Below are 17,731 nucleotides of genomic sequence, written 5' to 3'. Positions count from 1 at the left end.
AATTCTGAATATTGGATGGGATTCAGTAATCGTTAGTGTAACAAACATTTCAGGAGATACTTATCCTCTGGCAAGTCCGGACACAGTGAAACTTATGGATTTACTTCACACAGGTTTTTTGGGTCCTGATTTCATATATATCAGGAGAACGAGATGAATGGGGCAGTCCCAGCTTTGAGGAACCCACAGATGGTTGGTGTGCAGACTGACCACAGACTAGGGTTGGAACCTCAGGCCTCTGATTCCGGAGCAGGGCCCTGTCCAGCTGGGTGGGTCAGCCCCTCAGGAGAACCCAGCCTTGGAACCCCCCGGGTGAACCTGCTGAGCCTCTTCCCATTTTCTAACCCTTGCTCAGGTCTGATCTGTTGTTCTTTGTTTTCGGCTGGAGGCATCCTGTGAAACAGCAGCCGGTATGTGGACACCTGGTGCTGAGTCTTGCACAAGGTCAGCTTTCAATGAAAAGGAGGAGCAGGGTGTGGAGCAGCAGAGAAGAAAGCCCTGCAGTAGGAGGAAAACAGACTGGCCCGCAGGAATTTACATTTCTTTAAAGGTGATTCCAGTCCTGCCCTTCCTTTGGGAGGGAGCCCAGGCAAGGCTCACTCCAGTGTAGGTGAGGTAAGCAGGGTCCAGGGAGATGGAAGGGAGGGGGCTTGAGGTCTCCTGTGGCCTTGCCACCACTGGGCAGGGACTGCAGGACATGGTAACACCTTTTTTCCTGAAGTGATACCTGTTCGTGGGGGGGGGGGAAGGGAAGAGACTGCTGTTACCCCCAATCAGCTACACCCCAGGTTCCAGCTTCAGATAGAAAAGGCTTCATCCTGGCCCTTCCTGCCCTCCCTTCCCCAGGAGAGCACTTCCGTATTTGAAGCTGGCATTTGTCCCCAGGCCCTTCCTCTGGCCCTCACCTCTGTGGCTGTAAGTATCCAGTACCCAATCGTTTTCCCGTAGGCTGGCTCCCCAGACAGGCCCTGCCACAGAAAGCCAGGGGAGCTCCCCGAGTTCACGTGCACAGTGCCCAGAAGGCCGCACCCAGCTAGGCTGGGTCACAGCATCCCGGTGTGTGGAGCCACCGCCTGAGCGCTGAGATCTGCAGGCACTCCACATCCCCTACCTGCTCAGGAGAGGACGGGGCAGGGAGCCCAGGTGAGGCGGAGGAAGAGAGCCTCAATTCTGAACTGGGGGCCTGCTGTCTCAGCCACAGGGACTCTTACTGAGAAGCAGGGTGCCCGGGCGCCCAGACCTGGTGTTTGGATCTAAGGCCTCCGCGGCTTTTGCAGGCCGCCGTCCCAGGTTCAGATCTCTCCAGCCCCCAGTCGAGGTCCACCCTCCCCCTCCAGGGGGGTTATAGGTTCTTAAAGCTTCCCTGGTGGGAGGAATGGCGGGGGCGGGGCGGCTGTGCAGGCCCAGGATATAAGGGGCGGGGGCGCTGCTTTCAGGTCCAGCCAGCCCGTCATGTACGCCCACCGCCTCCAGTTCTTCCTCCTGCACGCCTGGTGGGTGCTGCTGCAGGCAGGCCCCGCCACGGTGGCCCAGGTACCCCTACGGACACTGGGGCAACCCTCGTCGCCGTCCCCTCTCGCTTACATGCTGAGCCTCTACCGCGACCCGCTGCCCCGGGCGGACATCATCCGCAGTCTGCAGGCACAAGGTAGGCTGCGCCCAGGGCGCCTGGGGTAGCCACTCGCCTGCGGGCTCCGGAAATGCGCTGGGACTGCGGAGGGGTGCCTGGGACCGGGTGGTCCGAGCCCAGGGCTCGAAAGGCGCGTCCAGGGTCTGGTTGTGCATGTTTTTCTGTATCGGCACGGCTGGTGGCACGGACTAGTGGGAGGGGATTCCAGCGTTCCGGTATGACCCCGACAGGGACCACTGCCATCCAGGTCCAGATTTGGGGTGCGCAGAGAGCAGTGCTGGAGGGTGGGAGCCAGATCGCGCAGCTTCTCACCGCCGCGGTGTTCGAAGTTAGGTACCTGGGAGCCTCAGTTTACGCATCTGTAAAAAAGGTAGAATAGTGCCTTCTTTGTAAGACCGTGGAAAGGGATCGGTGACAATCACATCAAACAACACAGAACTGGGCACAGTAATAACAAAGGGCCATGATTGCTGTAATTATTTTTGTCCTGTCGAATCTCCTTTTTCTTTTTGCGAATGAGGGTGAATGGGTCCCGGAGTCTGGCGGCGGCGGGAGTGTTCCAGGCTGAGGTGTGGCATCAGGGATTAGGGCTCGCAGGTCCAAGATTAGGGATGGAGTGTCACGAAGCCGAGAATTAAGGCAGCCTTAAACCCGGGTCGGGGAGACGTCAAGTTTCCCGGGTGACCCAGGACTCCCGGCCTAAATTTGCGTGCGGGTGTGCCCAGTGACCCAGGAACATCTTTGCCAGGACCAGGCAGTGCGTCTGGGCACCGAGCGCAGCGGGCAGTTGGGTGCCGAGGAGGGGGAGCCCTGACCTAGGACCTCTTCCCCGGCGCAATCCACATCCCGACACCTGGGCAGCCTCCCCGGCCCGCGCCTCCCTCCGCCTGCGGGGGCCAGACCCTCCGCCTGCGGGGGGCCAGACAGCGCTTCCCCGGGCCGGGGCGCAATCCACATCCGCTAATCTGATCTGACCTGCCGCCCGCCGGTCCTTCTGGGCCTGGGGGCGGGGCTCCTAGCTCCCTGGCCTGGGCGGCCGCGTCTGGGTTGACACGGCTGGCCGACTGGTGACCCTCTCCGGAAGGGTCACGTGGGGACTGACCAGGCTGGGGACACCTTGGAGGGCGAGGCCATGGGAAATCTGTTGTGGCAGTTCCTCCAGAAGACCAGAAGGTGGCCGGGGATGAGGGATGGGAAAGGGGGAGGACACGCTTTTCTAGTTCACTTCCTTCTGGAAAGTTCTTGAAAATGTGGTTGGTGATTCCACAGACTGGGAATCTGGAAAACAGGGTTCTGCCCCCTCCAACCCTGCTTCTCAATTCCATGTGTGTCCCAGCAAGTCACCCTACTCCTCTGGTTTTCCTTGTGTAGACCAGGGGACTGCTCTCTGGGGAGGGGGTGTGTCTAAATATCCACAGTAAAATTCAGCACAGTTGGCCTGTGATCGCTGCGTTGTGTAAAAGCTGCTGGAAGAGCCTTCCAGGAGGGGGCGGGTGGGGAAGGGCTGTCCTAAGCCAGCCGCCCTCTGTCCCGGTTGTGTTTGTCGAGCTGTAGCTCAATACTGCAAAATGGGAGTTGGAGTCTAACCAAATTAGGTTTACATCTGTTTCACCTCCCCCCCAACCTAAACTTTCTTCACCTTCAAAGGGTGCTAACAGCGGGGAGGGTTTGAGGAGAGGGTTATTGTAAAGCTATTGGAAGTTGAGCCCAATGACCACACCTGTAATCCCAGCAATTGGGGAGGCTGAGACAGGAGTACCAAAAGTTCAAGGCTAGCCTCAGCAACTTAGGAAAATCCTGTATCAAACTAAAAATAAAACGGGCTGGGAATGTAGATCAGTGGTAAAGCACCCTGGGTTCATTCCCCAGTATACATTTTAAACGTCCCCCCCCCCCCCCCCCCCCCGCCAAAAAAAAAAAAAAAAAAACTTTGGGAAGTAGCCCTCTAGGGGCAGAGCAAGGCACCAAGTCCAGACTTCTTCCAACAGGAAGGAGCAGTCTCTTTCTTACCCATCCGGGACACTGCCCATCCCACTTACAGGAAGACTATGTGACCTGTCCAGGGACCTCTCTGCCTAACTTCTGGACACTGACAATAATGAGGAAGTTTGAAGACAGCCAATGCTTATTGAAGTTAGGTAACTACTGGGCAAAGCACTTTATGTACAGTTAATCATAACACCCAGTAGGGTGGACACTGTTACTGTTACTGTTTCCTTTTACAAAGAGGGAAACTTGGGCCCAGAGAAGGAAAGCAACCTGAGCAGTGTTGAACAGCAAAACAGCTAATGGTAGAATCTGAACCATCTTGAAGAAACTCTGGGGCTCCTGCTGCTCTTAGCCATTAAGCAAGAGTACTTTACTCTAAAAGACCATTTGTATACACTTGAGATTAAATATTTTAAAATTGCAGGCCTGCTGGTACAGGTGGCCAGGAGTTGCTACAGTGTCCCACTGTCCCCAGAGGGTCAGCTGATGCAGCAGTGGGAATGCATGGATGGGCGTCTTTCCCACACCTCTGGGGAGAGCTGCTAGTCAGGGGCCGGTTATTGCCCCCTGCAGGTGCTAATTAGGAGAAAAGTGGAAATTAAGTGAAAAGGGGCAACTGAGAAGTTGCCCAGAGGCTGAAGCTAGGAATTACCCCTTTATGATATAGGTCACATTCCAGAGAAACTTGTTACAAGATGGCAGATTCTGTGGACAGTAAAAAATAAACTGCTATGTGAGCCACTGTATCTAATTTGGTAACCGCCATGGCTTCCGGGATCTGTGCATGAACCAGCTACAGGTCGCCTGATTTTATTTCTAAGGGATAACCCCTGATTTTCTTTACAATAAACCATCACACCTCTTTGTTTCCCAGGGTGATAAGACAGAGGTGAGCAGTGCGTCATTATTCCCAATGCAAAGAAGAGGGAAAAAAGTTAAAGATTATTATTATTTACTTTTCTTTTTTTTTTTTTTTTGGTACTTGGGATTGAACCCAGGGGTGCTTTACCAGTGAGCTACATCCCCAGCTGTTTTTTCAAGTTTTGAGATGGGACCTAGCTAAAGTTGCTTAGAGCCTCACCAAGTTGCTGAGGCTGATCTTGAACTTGCAACCCCCTGCCTCAGCCTCCCTCCTGTGTTGCTGGGATTACAGGTGTGCAACCACCATGCCCAGCAAGATTATTAAGAGAGCTGAAATCCAGAAATGTGTGCTAGTTCCAGACATCAGACAAAATTAGTACAAGACTAAAATGAATGGAATATGCACCCCCCCATCTCACCTGGTCTGGGCTTGGCTGTCTTGGCGGGTTGAACAAGGCTGTGTGTGGTGTATGTTTGCTGTGTGTGGCCCCAAGTGTGTGAAGGACCTGAAGCCCGGAGGGTGAGCATCTGCATCTAGATAGGAAAGACCAGCTGAGGTCCCTGAAAAGCCATGCCTCAAATACCTTTAGAAACCTACCTGGAGGGCTGCTGAAAACGAAGTTTCTGCCTTGCTCCTTAGGCACAGGATGGGGAGAGGGTGGTCAGCCATTGGCATCTATTTCTCTGAGGTTTTCATGACACTTGCATCTGGCTAAATGTGCCTGTGAAACAGACCACCTTGTCCAGTGAGAAACAGCTCAAGAAGATGACTTGCTCCAAGGTCACAGGGCAAGTGGAAGCCCAAGTTTAGGTTAGAAGACCCAAGCTTTCTTTGGCCTTAGACTGCAAGGGGAGAGAGGAGGGGAAGACAGAACTCATACAGTGTGTGTGTGTGTGTGTGTGTGTGTGTGTGTGTGTGTGTGTTTGCAATACTGGGGATGGAACCCAGGGCCTCATGCATGATAGGCAAGTGCTCTACCACTGAGCTACATCCCTAGTCCTTTATTTTATTTTATTTTTTAGTTGTAAATGGACACAAAATCTGTATTTATTTATTTATTATTTTTAGGTGGTGCCAAGGATAGAACCCAGGGCTTCACATACTAGGCAAGCGCTCTACCACTGAGCCACAAACCCAGCCCACCCCTAGTCCTTTTTATTTTTTGAGACAGGGTCTCACTGAGTTGCCCAGGCTGACCTCAAACTTGTGATCCTTCTGCCTCCACCTCCTGAGTCCCCGAGATCACAGGTGTGTGCCACCACACCTGGCTAATTTTTATTTTTGAGATAGGGTCTTGCTAAGTTGCCTAGGCTTGTGATCCTCTTGCCTGACTGATCCAGTTCTTGCCAGTTTGTCTCCAAAAGGGCACTCACTGGTGGAGCAGTGATTTGGGGTTTGGACTTGGCAATCAGGAAATTAAGATGTACTTTTGACTCTTGACTGTGTCACCTTCCCAGATGGACAACCTCTCTGGGCCTTAATTTTCCTTATATTTAAAATGGACTCAAGAACATTACCTCCACAGGGCGGGGGGTGAGAGTAAGAGATGGTCGACATAAGTTAGGGTTCTAACATGGGACTGAGGTGGGGGACCCCCTCTCACTCTGCTTCTTTTCTGGTTTTTCCCAGATGTGGAGGTGGATGGGCAGAACTGGACCTTTGCTTTTGATTTCTCCTTCCTGAGCCAAGAAGAAGAGCTGGCGTGGGCTGAGCTCCGGCTGCAGCTGCCCAGCCCCGTGGACCTCCCCGCCGAGGGCCAGCTCACCATTGAGATCTTCCACCAGCCAAAACTGGACACAGACAAGGACCCAGGCAACTGCCTGAGGCGTCTTCGGATGGAACTGTTCACCATCTCTTTGTCCCAGGTCACTTTTTCTTCCGGCAGCATGGTCCTGGAGGTGACCAAGCCCCTCTCCAAATGGCTGAAGGACCCCAGGGCGCTGGAGGAGCAGATGTCTAGTCTGTCCCGAGAGTGCTGGCCACTCTCCCCCACCCCCCCTGTCACTGGCACCAACGTGCTCCTCATGCTCTACTCCAACCTGCCCTGGGAGCAGAGGCGGCTGGGTGGCGCCACCTTGCTGTGGGAAGCTGAGAGCTCCTGGCGGGCCCAGGAGGGACAGCTCTCCCGGGAGAGGGTCCTGAGACACCGGCGGCATCACTTGCCAGACAGAAGCCAGCTGTGTCGGAAGGTCAAGTTCCAGGTGGACTTCAACCTGATCGGGTGGGGCTCCTGGATCATCTACCCCAAGCAGTACAATGCCTACCGCTGCGAGGGCGAGTGCCCTAACCCCGTGGGGGAGGAGTTCCATCCCACCAACCACGCATACATCCAGGTGTGACGCCAAGACAGTAAGCCCTGGGGACGTGCTGTCAGAGGGGGACAGGACTCCAGCTCTGCTGTCGAATTACCATGTTTAGTCTATTATAGCCATTCAAGCACCTACCATGTGCCAGATCCTGTGGGAGGGCCTAGGAGGACTCGGGGACTACCCTATAGAGCCCGTGTGCAGTCATGCCATAAGTGGGGGGGTTACCCTTGACACACTGCTTCCCTAGGACTTCTTGTCTTTCATAAAATTAGGGAGGGGGGGTAAAATAGAGGGTCTCGGGTCCCCTCTAGCCCTGACATTCTAGGAAGGAGTCTTTTTGATTCCTACCCATTAGCTGTGTGAAAGCTGCTTATTCTCTTGGATCTCAGCTTTCCTACCTGTGAAATGGGGAAGGCAGTGCCATATCCCATAGGGTTGCTGTAGGGTTCATGAGATTATTGGTACCCAGCCTATATAGTAGGTGGCAGGTACTAGATGTGTTTGATTCATTAGTGAAATGGGGGCTCTGTGTATGGGGCCATGGTTACAAACAACACTGTTACAGCCCTTGTACTTCTGCTGCCTCAGACTGTAGCTGAGCACTCATTTCGCAGGAGTAGACAAGGCCAGAAGCTGCCACCAGGGGCCACTAGTCAGCGCAAGGGCTAGGAGGTGGCAGAGGGAGTGGGACAAGACCCGTGTAGGAGGCAGGATGAGATGGAGAGAATATAGAGCCTGATGTGGCGGCCTGGTGTTAGAGGTGGCCCTGCCCTGCTCTCAAAGGTCATAAGGGACCAGAGTGTTTTAATCTACTCCGTGAAGCCTGGAGTGAATCTTTGGGACCTGCAGTCCATCTCTGTGCCAAGTCCCAGGCAGATTCAGGGCCTCTGAGGAGCATGACCACGTAAGCTGAGCTCCTCAAGGGAGTCGCTGGTGGGCCACAGCCTCAGAGGACTGCTAGGCAGAGGCCCTCCTGAGCCTCAGAGGTGCCGCTGCCCCCACTAGCCCCCTGCCTTGCCACCAAGTGGAAACCCAGGCAGTCCCCAGTGTGAGCTCTCACACTCTGAAGAGATGTCCACAGGAACAGGTTCCTAAATGTCAACGGGGTGTCACCTTTCTTCTTGTTGACTCTGCCTGCCCTTCGCTGGCCAACAAAACAAATCCTATGAGAGCTTCCACATGATTCCCTCTGCTTCATAATTCTGGAACTAAACCAGCAGTTTCTTGGAATATTTTTAAAGTTGGTATTCACTTTAGGCTAGAACAGTAGGACTTGTAAGTTAGCTACTGCTCTACCCAGAAACATGAGCCTTAGAATCTCTTGGTTAGGTTGCACAAAGCTATTTTAGCTGTGAGAGTTGATATATTGCCATGCTGGATGCTGATTCTTTCGTGAAAATCATTTTTCTTCTATTTTTGCACCTACAAACTGATTTTTTTATTTTTACTTTTTAGTACTGGGGATTGAGTCCAGAGGTGCTTAACCAGTGAGCCACACTGAGCCACATCCCCAGCCCTTTTTTATTAATTTTTTTTTTATTTTGAGATAGGTTCTCACAAAGTTGCTTATAACCTCACTAAGTTGCTGAGGCTGTGATCCTCTTGCCTCAGCCTCCTGAGTTGCTAGACTAACGGGCATGTGCTACTCCACCCTGCCAATAAATGATTTTCCACTCTTTCTTACTCCTTACCTAGAAATAATACTCTTCTGACCTACTGCTAGGGATGTGAACTGACTCTCCTCCCCTTCCTTCCAGAGTCTGCTGAAACGCTACCAGCCCCATCGGGTCCCTTCCACCTGCTGTGCCCCAGTGAAGACCAAGCCGCTGAGCATGCTGTATGTGGATAATGGCAGAGTGCTCCTAGAGCACCATAAAGACATGATCGTGGAAGAGTGTGGGTGCCTCTGACCACATCCTGGAGGGATGTCAGATTTGCCTACACTCCAGAAGGTTGGGAAGCTCCTGGAAGACGTTACACTTATCCAGGGAGAAGAAACAGAGGGAAGAAGCAGCTCTGCCCAGCCGAACCAAAGAGGAAGGGCTGCCCGCTCTGTAAATGAAGGGCCCTGTGAGGTTGGCCAAGCCCAGAGGCCCTGGTCAGGAGGAGGGAAGAGAAAGCCTTGCAGAGGGCAGAGTGCTTGCTGGATTTTCTTTTTATCGAAAAGACAGTAGCAAGTAAAAGTGCAAGCGCAAGAATTCTTTACCCAATTTGTTTTTAAATTCATGAACCCCTTGAAATTGTGTGCAAAGTTGGAGCAAATGTGCATTTATTTTTGAGGTGGGGCAAGGCGATCTATAGCTTTGGCGTATTTTCCAAAGCAGTCTGTGAACCACTGCTTCTCCTTCAAAGATTAAGTATCAATTTATTAGATTAAAACTATTGGCTCTCGTTGCATCAGGCTGGGGTGGGGGAGCCCTGCACATCTTCCTGGTTGGCCAGTGGCAATCTGTTGGCTGTGTTCAGAGGCTCCCTGGCATGGTCTCTGCTAATGAGTTGCATAAACAATAAAGCCATTGTCTAGCTCTCCTAGGCCAGCTGGTGCCTTTAACAAGAGAGCCAGGAACTCCTAGAGGACTGGCCATGTTGGACTACAGAAGCTGGAACCCTCAGACATCCCTGAGTCAGTCTGCTTGGCAGACACAACTCGAGTCTATTAAAGTCGGTGACACTTCACCTCCTCCTCTCAATGTGTGCGGTTAATGAGGGCCTTGCGGTTCCTATTGAACAGGGGTTAAGGACTTATTCTGGGTGGCAGGAGACATGGACTGTAGTCACTGAGCTATGTGACCTCAATTGAGTATTCACTGCTCAGCTTCCTCTTGTAAAATGCAAGACGGTGGGTGCTAACATTCATATGGGGTGTATTAGAATACATTCTGGGTATGACTGAGGATGTGGCTCAGTGGTAGAGTACCTGTATAACTAGCAAAGTGCAGGGCCCTGGGTCTGATCACCACCACCACCAAAAAGTCTTGTTTGGTGGGCTCAGAGACCTTGAGTTTTAAGCCATAGGCTGTCCTCTGGGGCCTTATCCCTGTCATCTCCTTCCAAAGCTTGTAAGGCCTGTCAAGACCAGTCCCTGGCATATTCTTTTGCCAGCTCTTTTTTTTTTTTTTTTTTTTTTTGGTATCAGGGCTTGAACTCCGGGGCACTCGACCACTGAGCCACATCCCCAGTCCTATTTTGAATTTTATTCAGAGACAGGGTCTCCTGAGTTGCTTGATGTCTTGCTGTTGCTGAGGCTGGCTTTGAACTTGCGATCTACCTCCAGAGCCACTGGGATTACAGGTATGCACCACCACACCCAGCCTTTGTCAGCTCTGAGACTGGCTTACTTTTGGTTGCACACGCACTACAGAAAGAGGACCCCAAGTTTTTCTACAGGAAGTTGTGGCAGAATATCTGAGCACAAATCTTCATCTTCTGGATGGAAAAGGCAGCACTTCTTACCTGCTTAACCTTGTTGAGCACTGCCAAAACAGGGGCTATGTGGTGGGGGAGTACATTTGATGAAGCGTGTGAGCCCAGGGAAACTGATCCCCTACCCTGTTTCCCAGGAAGCCTCTCAGCTGGTCCTCCAGCCACAGAATGATCCCAACTGTATGGGAACTTCACTGAGCTGACTTGACTCATCTGTAGACTGAATCAAGGTGACAATTCTGGCCCAGGCTGGGGCTGGACTTGCCAGAACCAGATCTGGGCCTGAGAAACCTCAGTGCCTCAGCAGCAGTAGATATAGCTGCTCATTTCCTGAATGGAAATGCACCTGCTCTGGGGTTAGCCCAATTCAGAATCGCAATGGGATCCTGCATCTGATTTTACTTTGGATGTGCTCGCTTCGGCAGCACATATACTGATTTTACTTTGGAGGACAGTAGGGCTGGGGCAACCCTGTGAGGGCAGCTTGTCCCATTCTCTTTCCTGAATTAGACCCCAGGAGGCCTCATGGGCTGGCCACAACAGGGTATTGTCCTTAACAGCCATCTACAAATTTTTGCTCACCTAGCTTTGTATCACCTTGGCCTTTAGAATCAATCTTGAACCCAACCCTACCACAACCTGAGGGCCTTTGTTGTTTTTAAAGAAGTTCTGAGTTCCCCAGCTGGCCTAAACTTGCCACTCTTCTGTCTCAGCCTCCCAGGTAGCTAGGGTTAAAGGCATGTGTCACTGCACCTGGCTTGGCCTGAAGTTCTCAGAAATGGAAATACCATCCTAGCATGCACAAGGCCCTGGCTTTAACCCCAGCATCTCTCTCTCTCTCTCACACACACACACAAACACCATCCCAGGGCTTTCAAGAATCTTTACCCAATGGCTCTTACATAGCCTGGGCCAAGAAAGTGGAAGATGGACCGACTTCTGGCTTTCTAGCTCATGGGAACATTTAGTCAGCTTCTCTGTTGACTCAGAACAGACCTCCCTGATAGCAAGGCCTTGCTTCCCCTTGCAAGATGACAATGCAGGCACAAAGTGGTGACTCCATGCCTGACCCCTGCTAGTGCTTCCTGTGCCAGTGACACAGCAGGGTCATTCTGCTGCCCAGCCAGAGGTCTGTGGGCAAAGCCTACTGCCCTAACCTGGGGAGCAGCTCTCAGCTTGAGGCTGTGGGCTGGCTGGTCACTGTCTTTGAGCAAGTACTGCCTGAGCACCGCTGTCCTGCCTGCACTGGGGCTTACAGTAATTTTAACTTGCTCTCAAGGCAAAGTTCCACTTAGTGTTCCTTCAGCAGTACCAAGTCAAGTTCGAAGGGGAAAAAATGGATGCATTACTATTCATAGCTGGCAGGGGGTAAAAACAGAAAGACAAATTTTAAGAGGGCAGCAGAAACATGGAATCACAGGCAAGGAAGTGGCTGTTGCCTCTAGATGGCACCATAACCAAGAGCTATCTCCACCCTGAAAAACCTCCCTTTTTATCAATAAGACCCTATCCCTCTGTCCTAATTGCCTTTAGGGCAGAGCACAGGATGTCTGGAAGTGCTTTCCAAGTTATTTTGTCCCCATCTTCCCTTACAGAGGTTTTTTTGTTCTTCTCCTTTCTTTAGACAGGAGCCAGGCTGGGATTACAGGTGTGCACCACTGCACCCAGCCTGGGTGCCTGTTCAGTGGTCAAACTTGCTCCACTCCCACACCTGCACACATGGAGGGAATGGAGACCCAGCTGAACAGCTAGCTTCTGGGTGTGCAGGCCAACAGAGCTGGGCTTGAGTTCTTTAACAAGAACTGTTTATCCTGAACTTTCTGTATCTGCAACCAGGTTAAGTGTGCTCCATGATCCTACCCAAGCCTCATGACAATCTAGAATTCCCGCTCCCCTTTCACTTTTGAAAAACTTTCTTCACTCCAGAGAAAACCAAGGCACAAGAGACTTGAATCTTGCTGTATGGAGGCGACTCAGCTCCCAGCAGCAACATTGGAAATGAAATTACCCAACTCCAAGGCCTCTGCCCTTAACTTCTGCACTGGAAATAAAACTGGACCTTTTACAGTCTGTGAACAGAGCCCACATAATAATTTTCCTACAGGAAAAGGTCATGTGGGCTCTGTTCACAGACTGTAAAATATGAGAGGACGATTCTTCTTTTAATATTAATTTGGGGACTTGCTGGTTTAACAGCAGGAGTCTGATGCTCATGCAGCACACCTTGGTTTAAGACACCAGACATGCACTTATCTAATGAAGGCTCCCAAGGGCCAGAAACAGCCCTTCTGAGAGAGGGAAAGGCGTGTGGGCCTCCTCAGGGATGATGTACACAAAATTGCCAACTACCTCCACTCTCTGCCCTATCAGCGAAGACTCCACAGATGTGAAATAACCCTCAACAGTTCACCTGAAACATTGAAAAAACTAAAACACCAAATTGAGGCTGGGTGTGTGCAGGGAGTAGCTCAGGGGTAAAGTGTATGCTTAGCAAGTTCAACAGCCTGGGTTCAATCTTCAGCACAAGACTCCACATTCATACTCAAGATCTTTATTGATTTAACTGTAACAGCAACCATTGGTGAGAATTGATTTTCCCCCCGCTAATTTCCAAACACCTGCTGGTTTGGAAGAACAGTTAAAAACAAAAACTGGTCATGGAATCACACAGGACTGCCTCAGAACTGCATGGTACCCTCCGTTAACCATCCTGACAGTGAATGGATGGGAGGGGTGAGGGGACAACAAACACATCAAGGGAGAGGACAGGAAGACCAAGAAAAGTGCTGGCAGTCTCTGCTTTTCCATTTGATGTGGTTGGAACTGGTGGTACTAGACAGGGAAGCTTTTTATACAAAATATTTTTAAAAGATGCTTAAAATGTTCACTAGAATATATAAGCATCCCCGGGGCTCTTCTAAACACTTTCTTTAAGGTTTACCCTGGGGTTGTGGAGGTCTCCTCACCCTGGTGGAAAAAGACGGGCTCGTCTGCAGGTAAAGGCAAGGCACTGGTGCAAGGGACTTGGTGATATGGATCAGACACCAGGAAGGAGTAGGATGGTTGGCCCAACTGGCCCCTTAGCTCAAACCAGTGTTCCTCCCCACTCCCAGTAAGAACTGCTCTTGGCCTGAGCCTTTTGTTTTTCTTAAAGACTCAGCTGAAGAGGAACACAGCAACAAGAATGAACATGCTGTGCTGGATTCGTGGAATTCCCTTTAAGTTTAATGTCCTGGAATTTGGTTTTAAGCACCGGAAAGAGCTCCCTTTGGAAATTTCAGCATGGTCAAGTGATTATCAAGCACTGTAGAATCTCTCTGCCAGCCTCCCACCTTGGAAAGGTGGCAGAGGAAGAGTTTAAATTCCCTGGCAAAGGTTTCAGCTCAGCATGGTCTGCCAGGGCCACGGGCAAAGGTGAACAAGCAGAGAGAAACCAAAGACCATTTGAACAGGGACTCAAACAACTTTCTGCTCAATCTAAGCTTTGTCAAAAGGTATCAACTTCCAGGACTAGCCTAAAGAAATCAGTGTAAATTCCAGAAGGTGGGAAAGGTGTTATGAATGATTAACTGGAAAAACGAGTACATAGCAATCACCCTTAAAGTCTTTAGTTAGAAATTTCTGTGAGTTAGCCTCAAGGAAACTCCACTACTAAAACAGGAAACAGTAACCAGAACACAGGATGTCCCTAAAGTATAAGTACTCTGAATTGTGACCCACCTGCCTGATATCAAGACCTGATATCAAGAGCTAGGAAGGTAGCTCAGTGGCAGAGCACTTGCCTAGTATGCTGGACAGCCCTGGATTCAATTCCCAGTACAGTGACAAAACAAAACCAAACCCCAATTTCATCTCTAATTAAAATCTGAGAGGAAAGGAACAATGGGGTAACTACTCCCCCTTCAAAGTTCTGACAGGAATTGCTCCCAGAGAAACAATGTTCTTTATAACAAACGCTAAATGATTGGGAAGTGATTGGGCTTCGCAGATTATTAAATTGCTTCTACATACCTATAGTCCGAAAAACATGCCAAGGAGGGACAGTCTTGAACCAGAGAGTGAGGCCTTCTCTTGAGGAGAATGCAAAGGGCCATGTCCCAGCTTCCAGAAGCTGGCATCCACAATGAATAGCAAGGAAAGAGATCCCATCTCTGGGACACTGCTACCAATGTGAGCCCTTTACATCGGTTACCTTGGATCAAAGCAGGGACTCTCTTTTCTCTGGCTTCAGGAAGGACTAGGGGGAAAACCCCACAATCCTAGCTGAATTCTGATGGAATGTGGGATAAAGCCTGAGAGTTCCAAAAGAGCCAATAAATAAATAAAAGACCACTTACTTTTATTCCACTCCAAATCAGCAGGAAAACCAAAATCAATGGAAGGTGCTTCAGAGATGAGCCCTGTACTTTGCTTATGACTGCCTCAGCAACAAGGCTTCTTATTCAAGTACAGGCTAAAGCAAGCACAGCTACAGAAAAGGAAATGCTCAGGAGCTCAGTGTAAATCCAAACAAGAATTTGCATCTTTTAAGATGTCTGAAATTGCTAAAGACTTGGCTGGGAACAAGTGCCAGAAACCCAAAGTAGACATTCACCAGAAATGTGCTGACTGACAAATGGCCTCTAGGTTTCTCTTGAGGGTGAAAAAGAAAACTGCTTCGTTTTAAGAACACAATGACATCAAGAAGCCCAGGACAAAATGAGCACACAGAGCCACCTACACATAGGCTTAACAGGGCAATCAAGCACAGAAAGATGGCTGTCATTCTCAGGTGTTCCCTGGTAAAGTGAAGGTGCTTCTTGGGTGAGAGAACTAACTCAAGCCTGCAAGCTGGTGTAGCTGAAGATAACAAGTATCATACACCGACTCATGTAGGGACCTGGCTTCCTGACACTATCATCTGTTTCATCCTGAATCTTTCCTGTCTTCGGTTCTATAACCTAACATCTAATTCAGATTTACTCCCTTTGCTTGACAATCCCCATTTTAAGACAGCTTTAGTGGTAGACCCAATTCCTTCCATCGATTACTGGCTAAAAGAAAGTAAAGTGGTTAATGAGTCTTAGAGACCAAATCTAAGCTTTGCACATAAGCATCCTTGAGCAGCTAGTAGTCAGACGGGTGTACATATATTACAGTTCTCCTGGGAACTGCCATTTCTTGCTACCTCTCTCAAAGCCATCAGGTAGCTTTGGGGAATAGAAGGTTTGTCTTACCCTAGCTTGGTGATACATACTTTAAAGAATTGTTTTTGGTAGCAATATAGTTCACTTAGATTAAACCTACCTCCCTGTTGACCTGTTTTTGTTTTTTTTGTGGTGCTGGGGATCGAACTCAGGGCCTTGTGCATGCAAGGCAAGCACACTACCAACTGAGCCATATCCCCAGCCCTGGTTTCATCTTCTGTTGGGAGTGTGGTTTAAGGGTACCACAATTTTCTCTTTCCCTGCCTCCCTCTAATGTCAGGGAGAAGCCAGGCATCATGGTATGAAGATACTTGTGCTGCTCTGCAGAGATCCACGCGGGGAGAAAATTGAGGCAGCCTGCCCAACAGTTACAAAGATGGAATTTGAAAGTGGATTCTCAGGTTGAGGATGCAGCTCAGTAGGTAGTGTTTGCCTAGCTCCAGAGTGACAGCAAGCCCTGTGTAGATCTTGCCTGCAACTCTATAAGACCTGTGCTAGAACCACTATGCTAAGCTACACCCAAACTCCTACCCTACAGAACTGATAACATTTGCTATATTATTAAATTTGGAAGCAATTTCTTATAAAGCCAGAAAACTAATACAGATAGGAAAAAACTTGGCCTGGAAGCCCAACACCTAGAAGCCAACTAGTTTCTACTCCTGTGCTCTCATGAATGATACACCAAATAATACAGAATATGAGAGCTGGGGAACCCTTTGCTTCTGCAAAGAAGACAAAACCATAAGAGTATATGTCTGTCTAGGTCATTTGTCATGAAGATTGATTGTCCCAGAAGTATAGAAACATGGTTTCCTCATAAAATAAAAAGTATAAATAGTTACTAAGATTTTAAGAACTCTCATTCAGATAGTAACTTATGGTGTTTCCTCCCCAAGAGAAAGTCAGGAATAATATTCACTTAGGGCTTCATCTGGGAGGTTCCTTCTAAACACCCAGAGCACTACGTATTAGATTCTGGCTTGCTCTGAAAGTGATTCTATGAGGCATGACATAAAGATGCCATCTACTGGAAGTTTATCTGTTGTTTTGTGCAATTATTTTTGCCATGCTGGTTTATGGAGATCAGAGTATGTTTAGTAATGGTAGCCTCCAGGAAAGAAATACTCCAAGCAGTGAGGAGGTTCTGGTAGGAAAAGGTCAAGGGACTAGGCAGCTCCTGCATGACACAGGAGACGCTCAACAAATTCTAGAAACATATCCTCTGATTAAGGGTCATGTGCCGAGATTCCCCAAGATGGAGAGAAAGGGGCAAATGGTATTTTGATACTATTCAAATGGTCATGTTTTAAATCCATTTCCTGTTGTGGGCAAGTGAGGAGCCCAAGTTTTCGGAGGCAACAATAAAATCAAGAAAAGCATACTCTTCTGCCCACTGACACCTGCTTGCTGCCAGCTGGAGTCAGATTCCACAGGATGCCACCACCAGCATATGAAGAATAAAAAGCTTCACTCCCAAAGAACCAAGCTCTAGGTACAAATAGGTCCTGAGCAAGCTTTTTATGTAAATGACAGTGCAATTTAAGTTTTTCTAAGACTATGTAAAGCGAAATTTTGAGTTTAATTAAAATCAGAACAGGGATACATTAAACAAACAAACAAACAAAAAATACTTTTCTGATTATCAATTTGACTCAAAGCATCCCCAAAACACTGGAGATCCAGCTTATTCCTGAGACATCAATCATTAAAAAAGATTTTTACTCTTTGAACTATTCACATTTTTGTAGCAGAAAACAGAACAAAGTTCCGCAGATATACTTCTTCTCTTCTTTCTAAAAGGTCTTCACAAGTAGGGTCTTTTCATAGTTCAAAAGAAAAACAGCTTTCTTTCCTAGTCAATGGAACCGTTACTTCTACCCTGGGATTTGGTCTCTTAAGAGAGCTCAGGGCGCCTAATCCAACCACAAATTCCCAGGATACCAGTGGCTACTTTACTTGCCTTCCTCTGAGGGGATGGAGGGATCAGTCTTTCGAGGGAGGTACCCTAGGATTACTGTGCCAGTCAATAGTACCAGGATAGTAGGGGGTGGGGGGAAGGGGGGGTGACAACAAGTCAGGGGAGGGGTAAGGAAAAGAACAAGGCTTTCCTGAACAAGCCACAGCAAGGCAGAATGGTCCAGTTTTATAAACCACTCACAACAAATTCCAAACACACACACCCAAAATTAAGGGGGAAGGAAAGAGTTCAGAAGGAACTGGGGAAACAAAGTATGGTGACACGGAACAGCAGACTATGGACATTTCTTACCTTCCTAACACTGGAAGATGTTTAGTTAAAAAGTTGCTGTTCAAAATTGTACTGAAAACA

At 49.2% G+C, this 17,731-nt stretch overlaps 1 protein-coding gene across 1 annotated transcript; it reads left to right on the top strand.

Moving 5' to 3' along the window:
• Window positions 1–1,452: 1,452 nt before the first annotated feature.
• Window positions 1,453–8,700, top strand: Nodal (nodal growth differentiation factor). The gene is made up of 3 exons (XM_026405839.1): window positions 1,453–1,648; window positions 6,111–6,814; window positions 8,548–8,700. The coding sequence occupies exons 1-3, from the start codon at window positions 1,453–1,455 to the stop codon at window positions 8,698–8,700; spliced, it is 1,053 nt and encodes a 350-aa protein (XP_026261624.1).
• Window positions 8,701–17,731: the final 9,031 nt, after the last annotated feature.

Source organism: Urocitellus parryii, chromosome 5, assembly GCF_045843805.1.
Source record: "Urocitellus parryii isolate mUroPar1 chromosome 5, mUroPar1.hap1, whole genome shotgun sequence".
In the NCBI taxonomy this organism is placed as follows: Eukaryota; Metazoa; Chordata; class Mammalia; order Rodentia; family Sciuridae; genus Urocitellus; species Urocitellus parryii.
This window is presented reverse-complemented; position numbering and strand designations above follow the sequence as displayed.

What these genes read in the sequence shown, in the direction of transcription:
- Nodal (XM_026405839.1), top strand. Translation starts at nt 1,453, where the DNA reads ATGTACGCCCACCGCCTCCAGTTCTTCCTCCTGCACGCCTGGTGGGTG. An exon ending in CCGCAGTCTGCAGGCACAAG is followed by an intron (nt 1,649 to 6,110) that starts GTAGGCTGCGCC and finishes GGTTTTTCCCAG; the next exon opens with ATGTGGAGGTGGATGGGCAG. An exon ending in CCAACCACGCATACATCCAG is followed by an intron (nt 6,815 to 8,547) that starts GTGTGACGCCAA and finishes CCTTCCTTCCAG; the next exon opens with AGTCTGCTGAAACGCTACCA.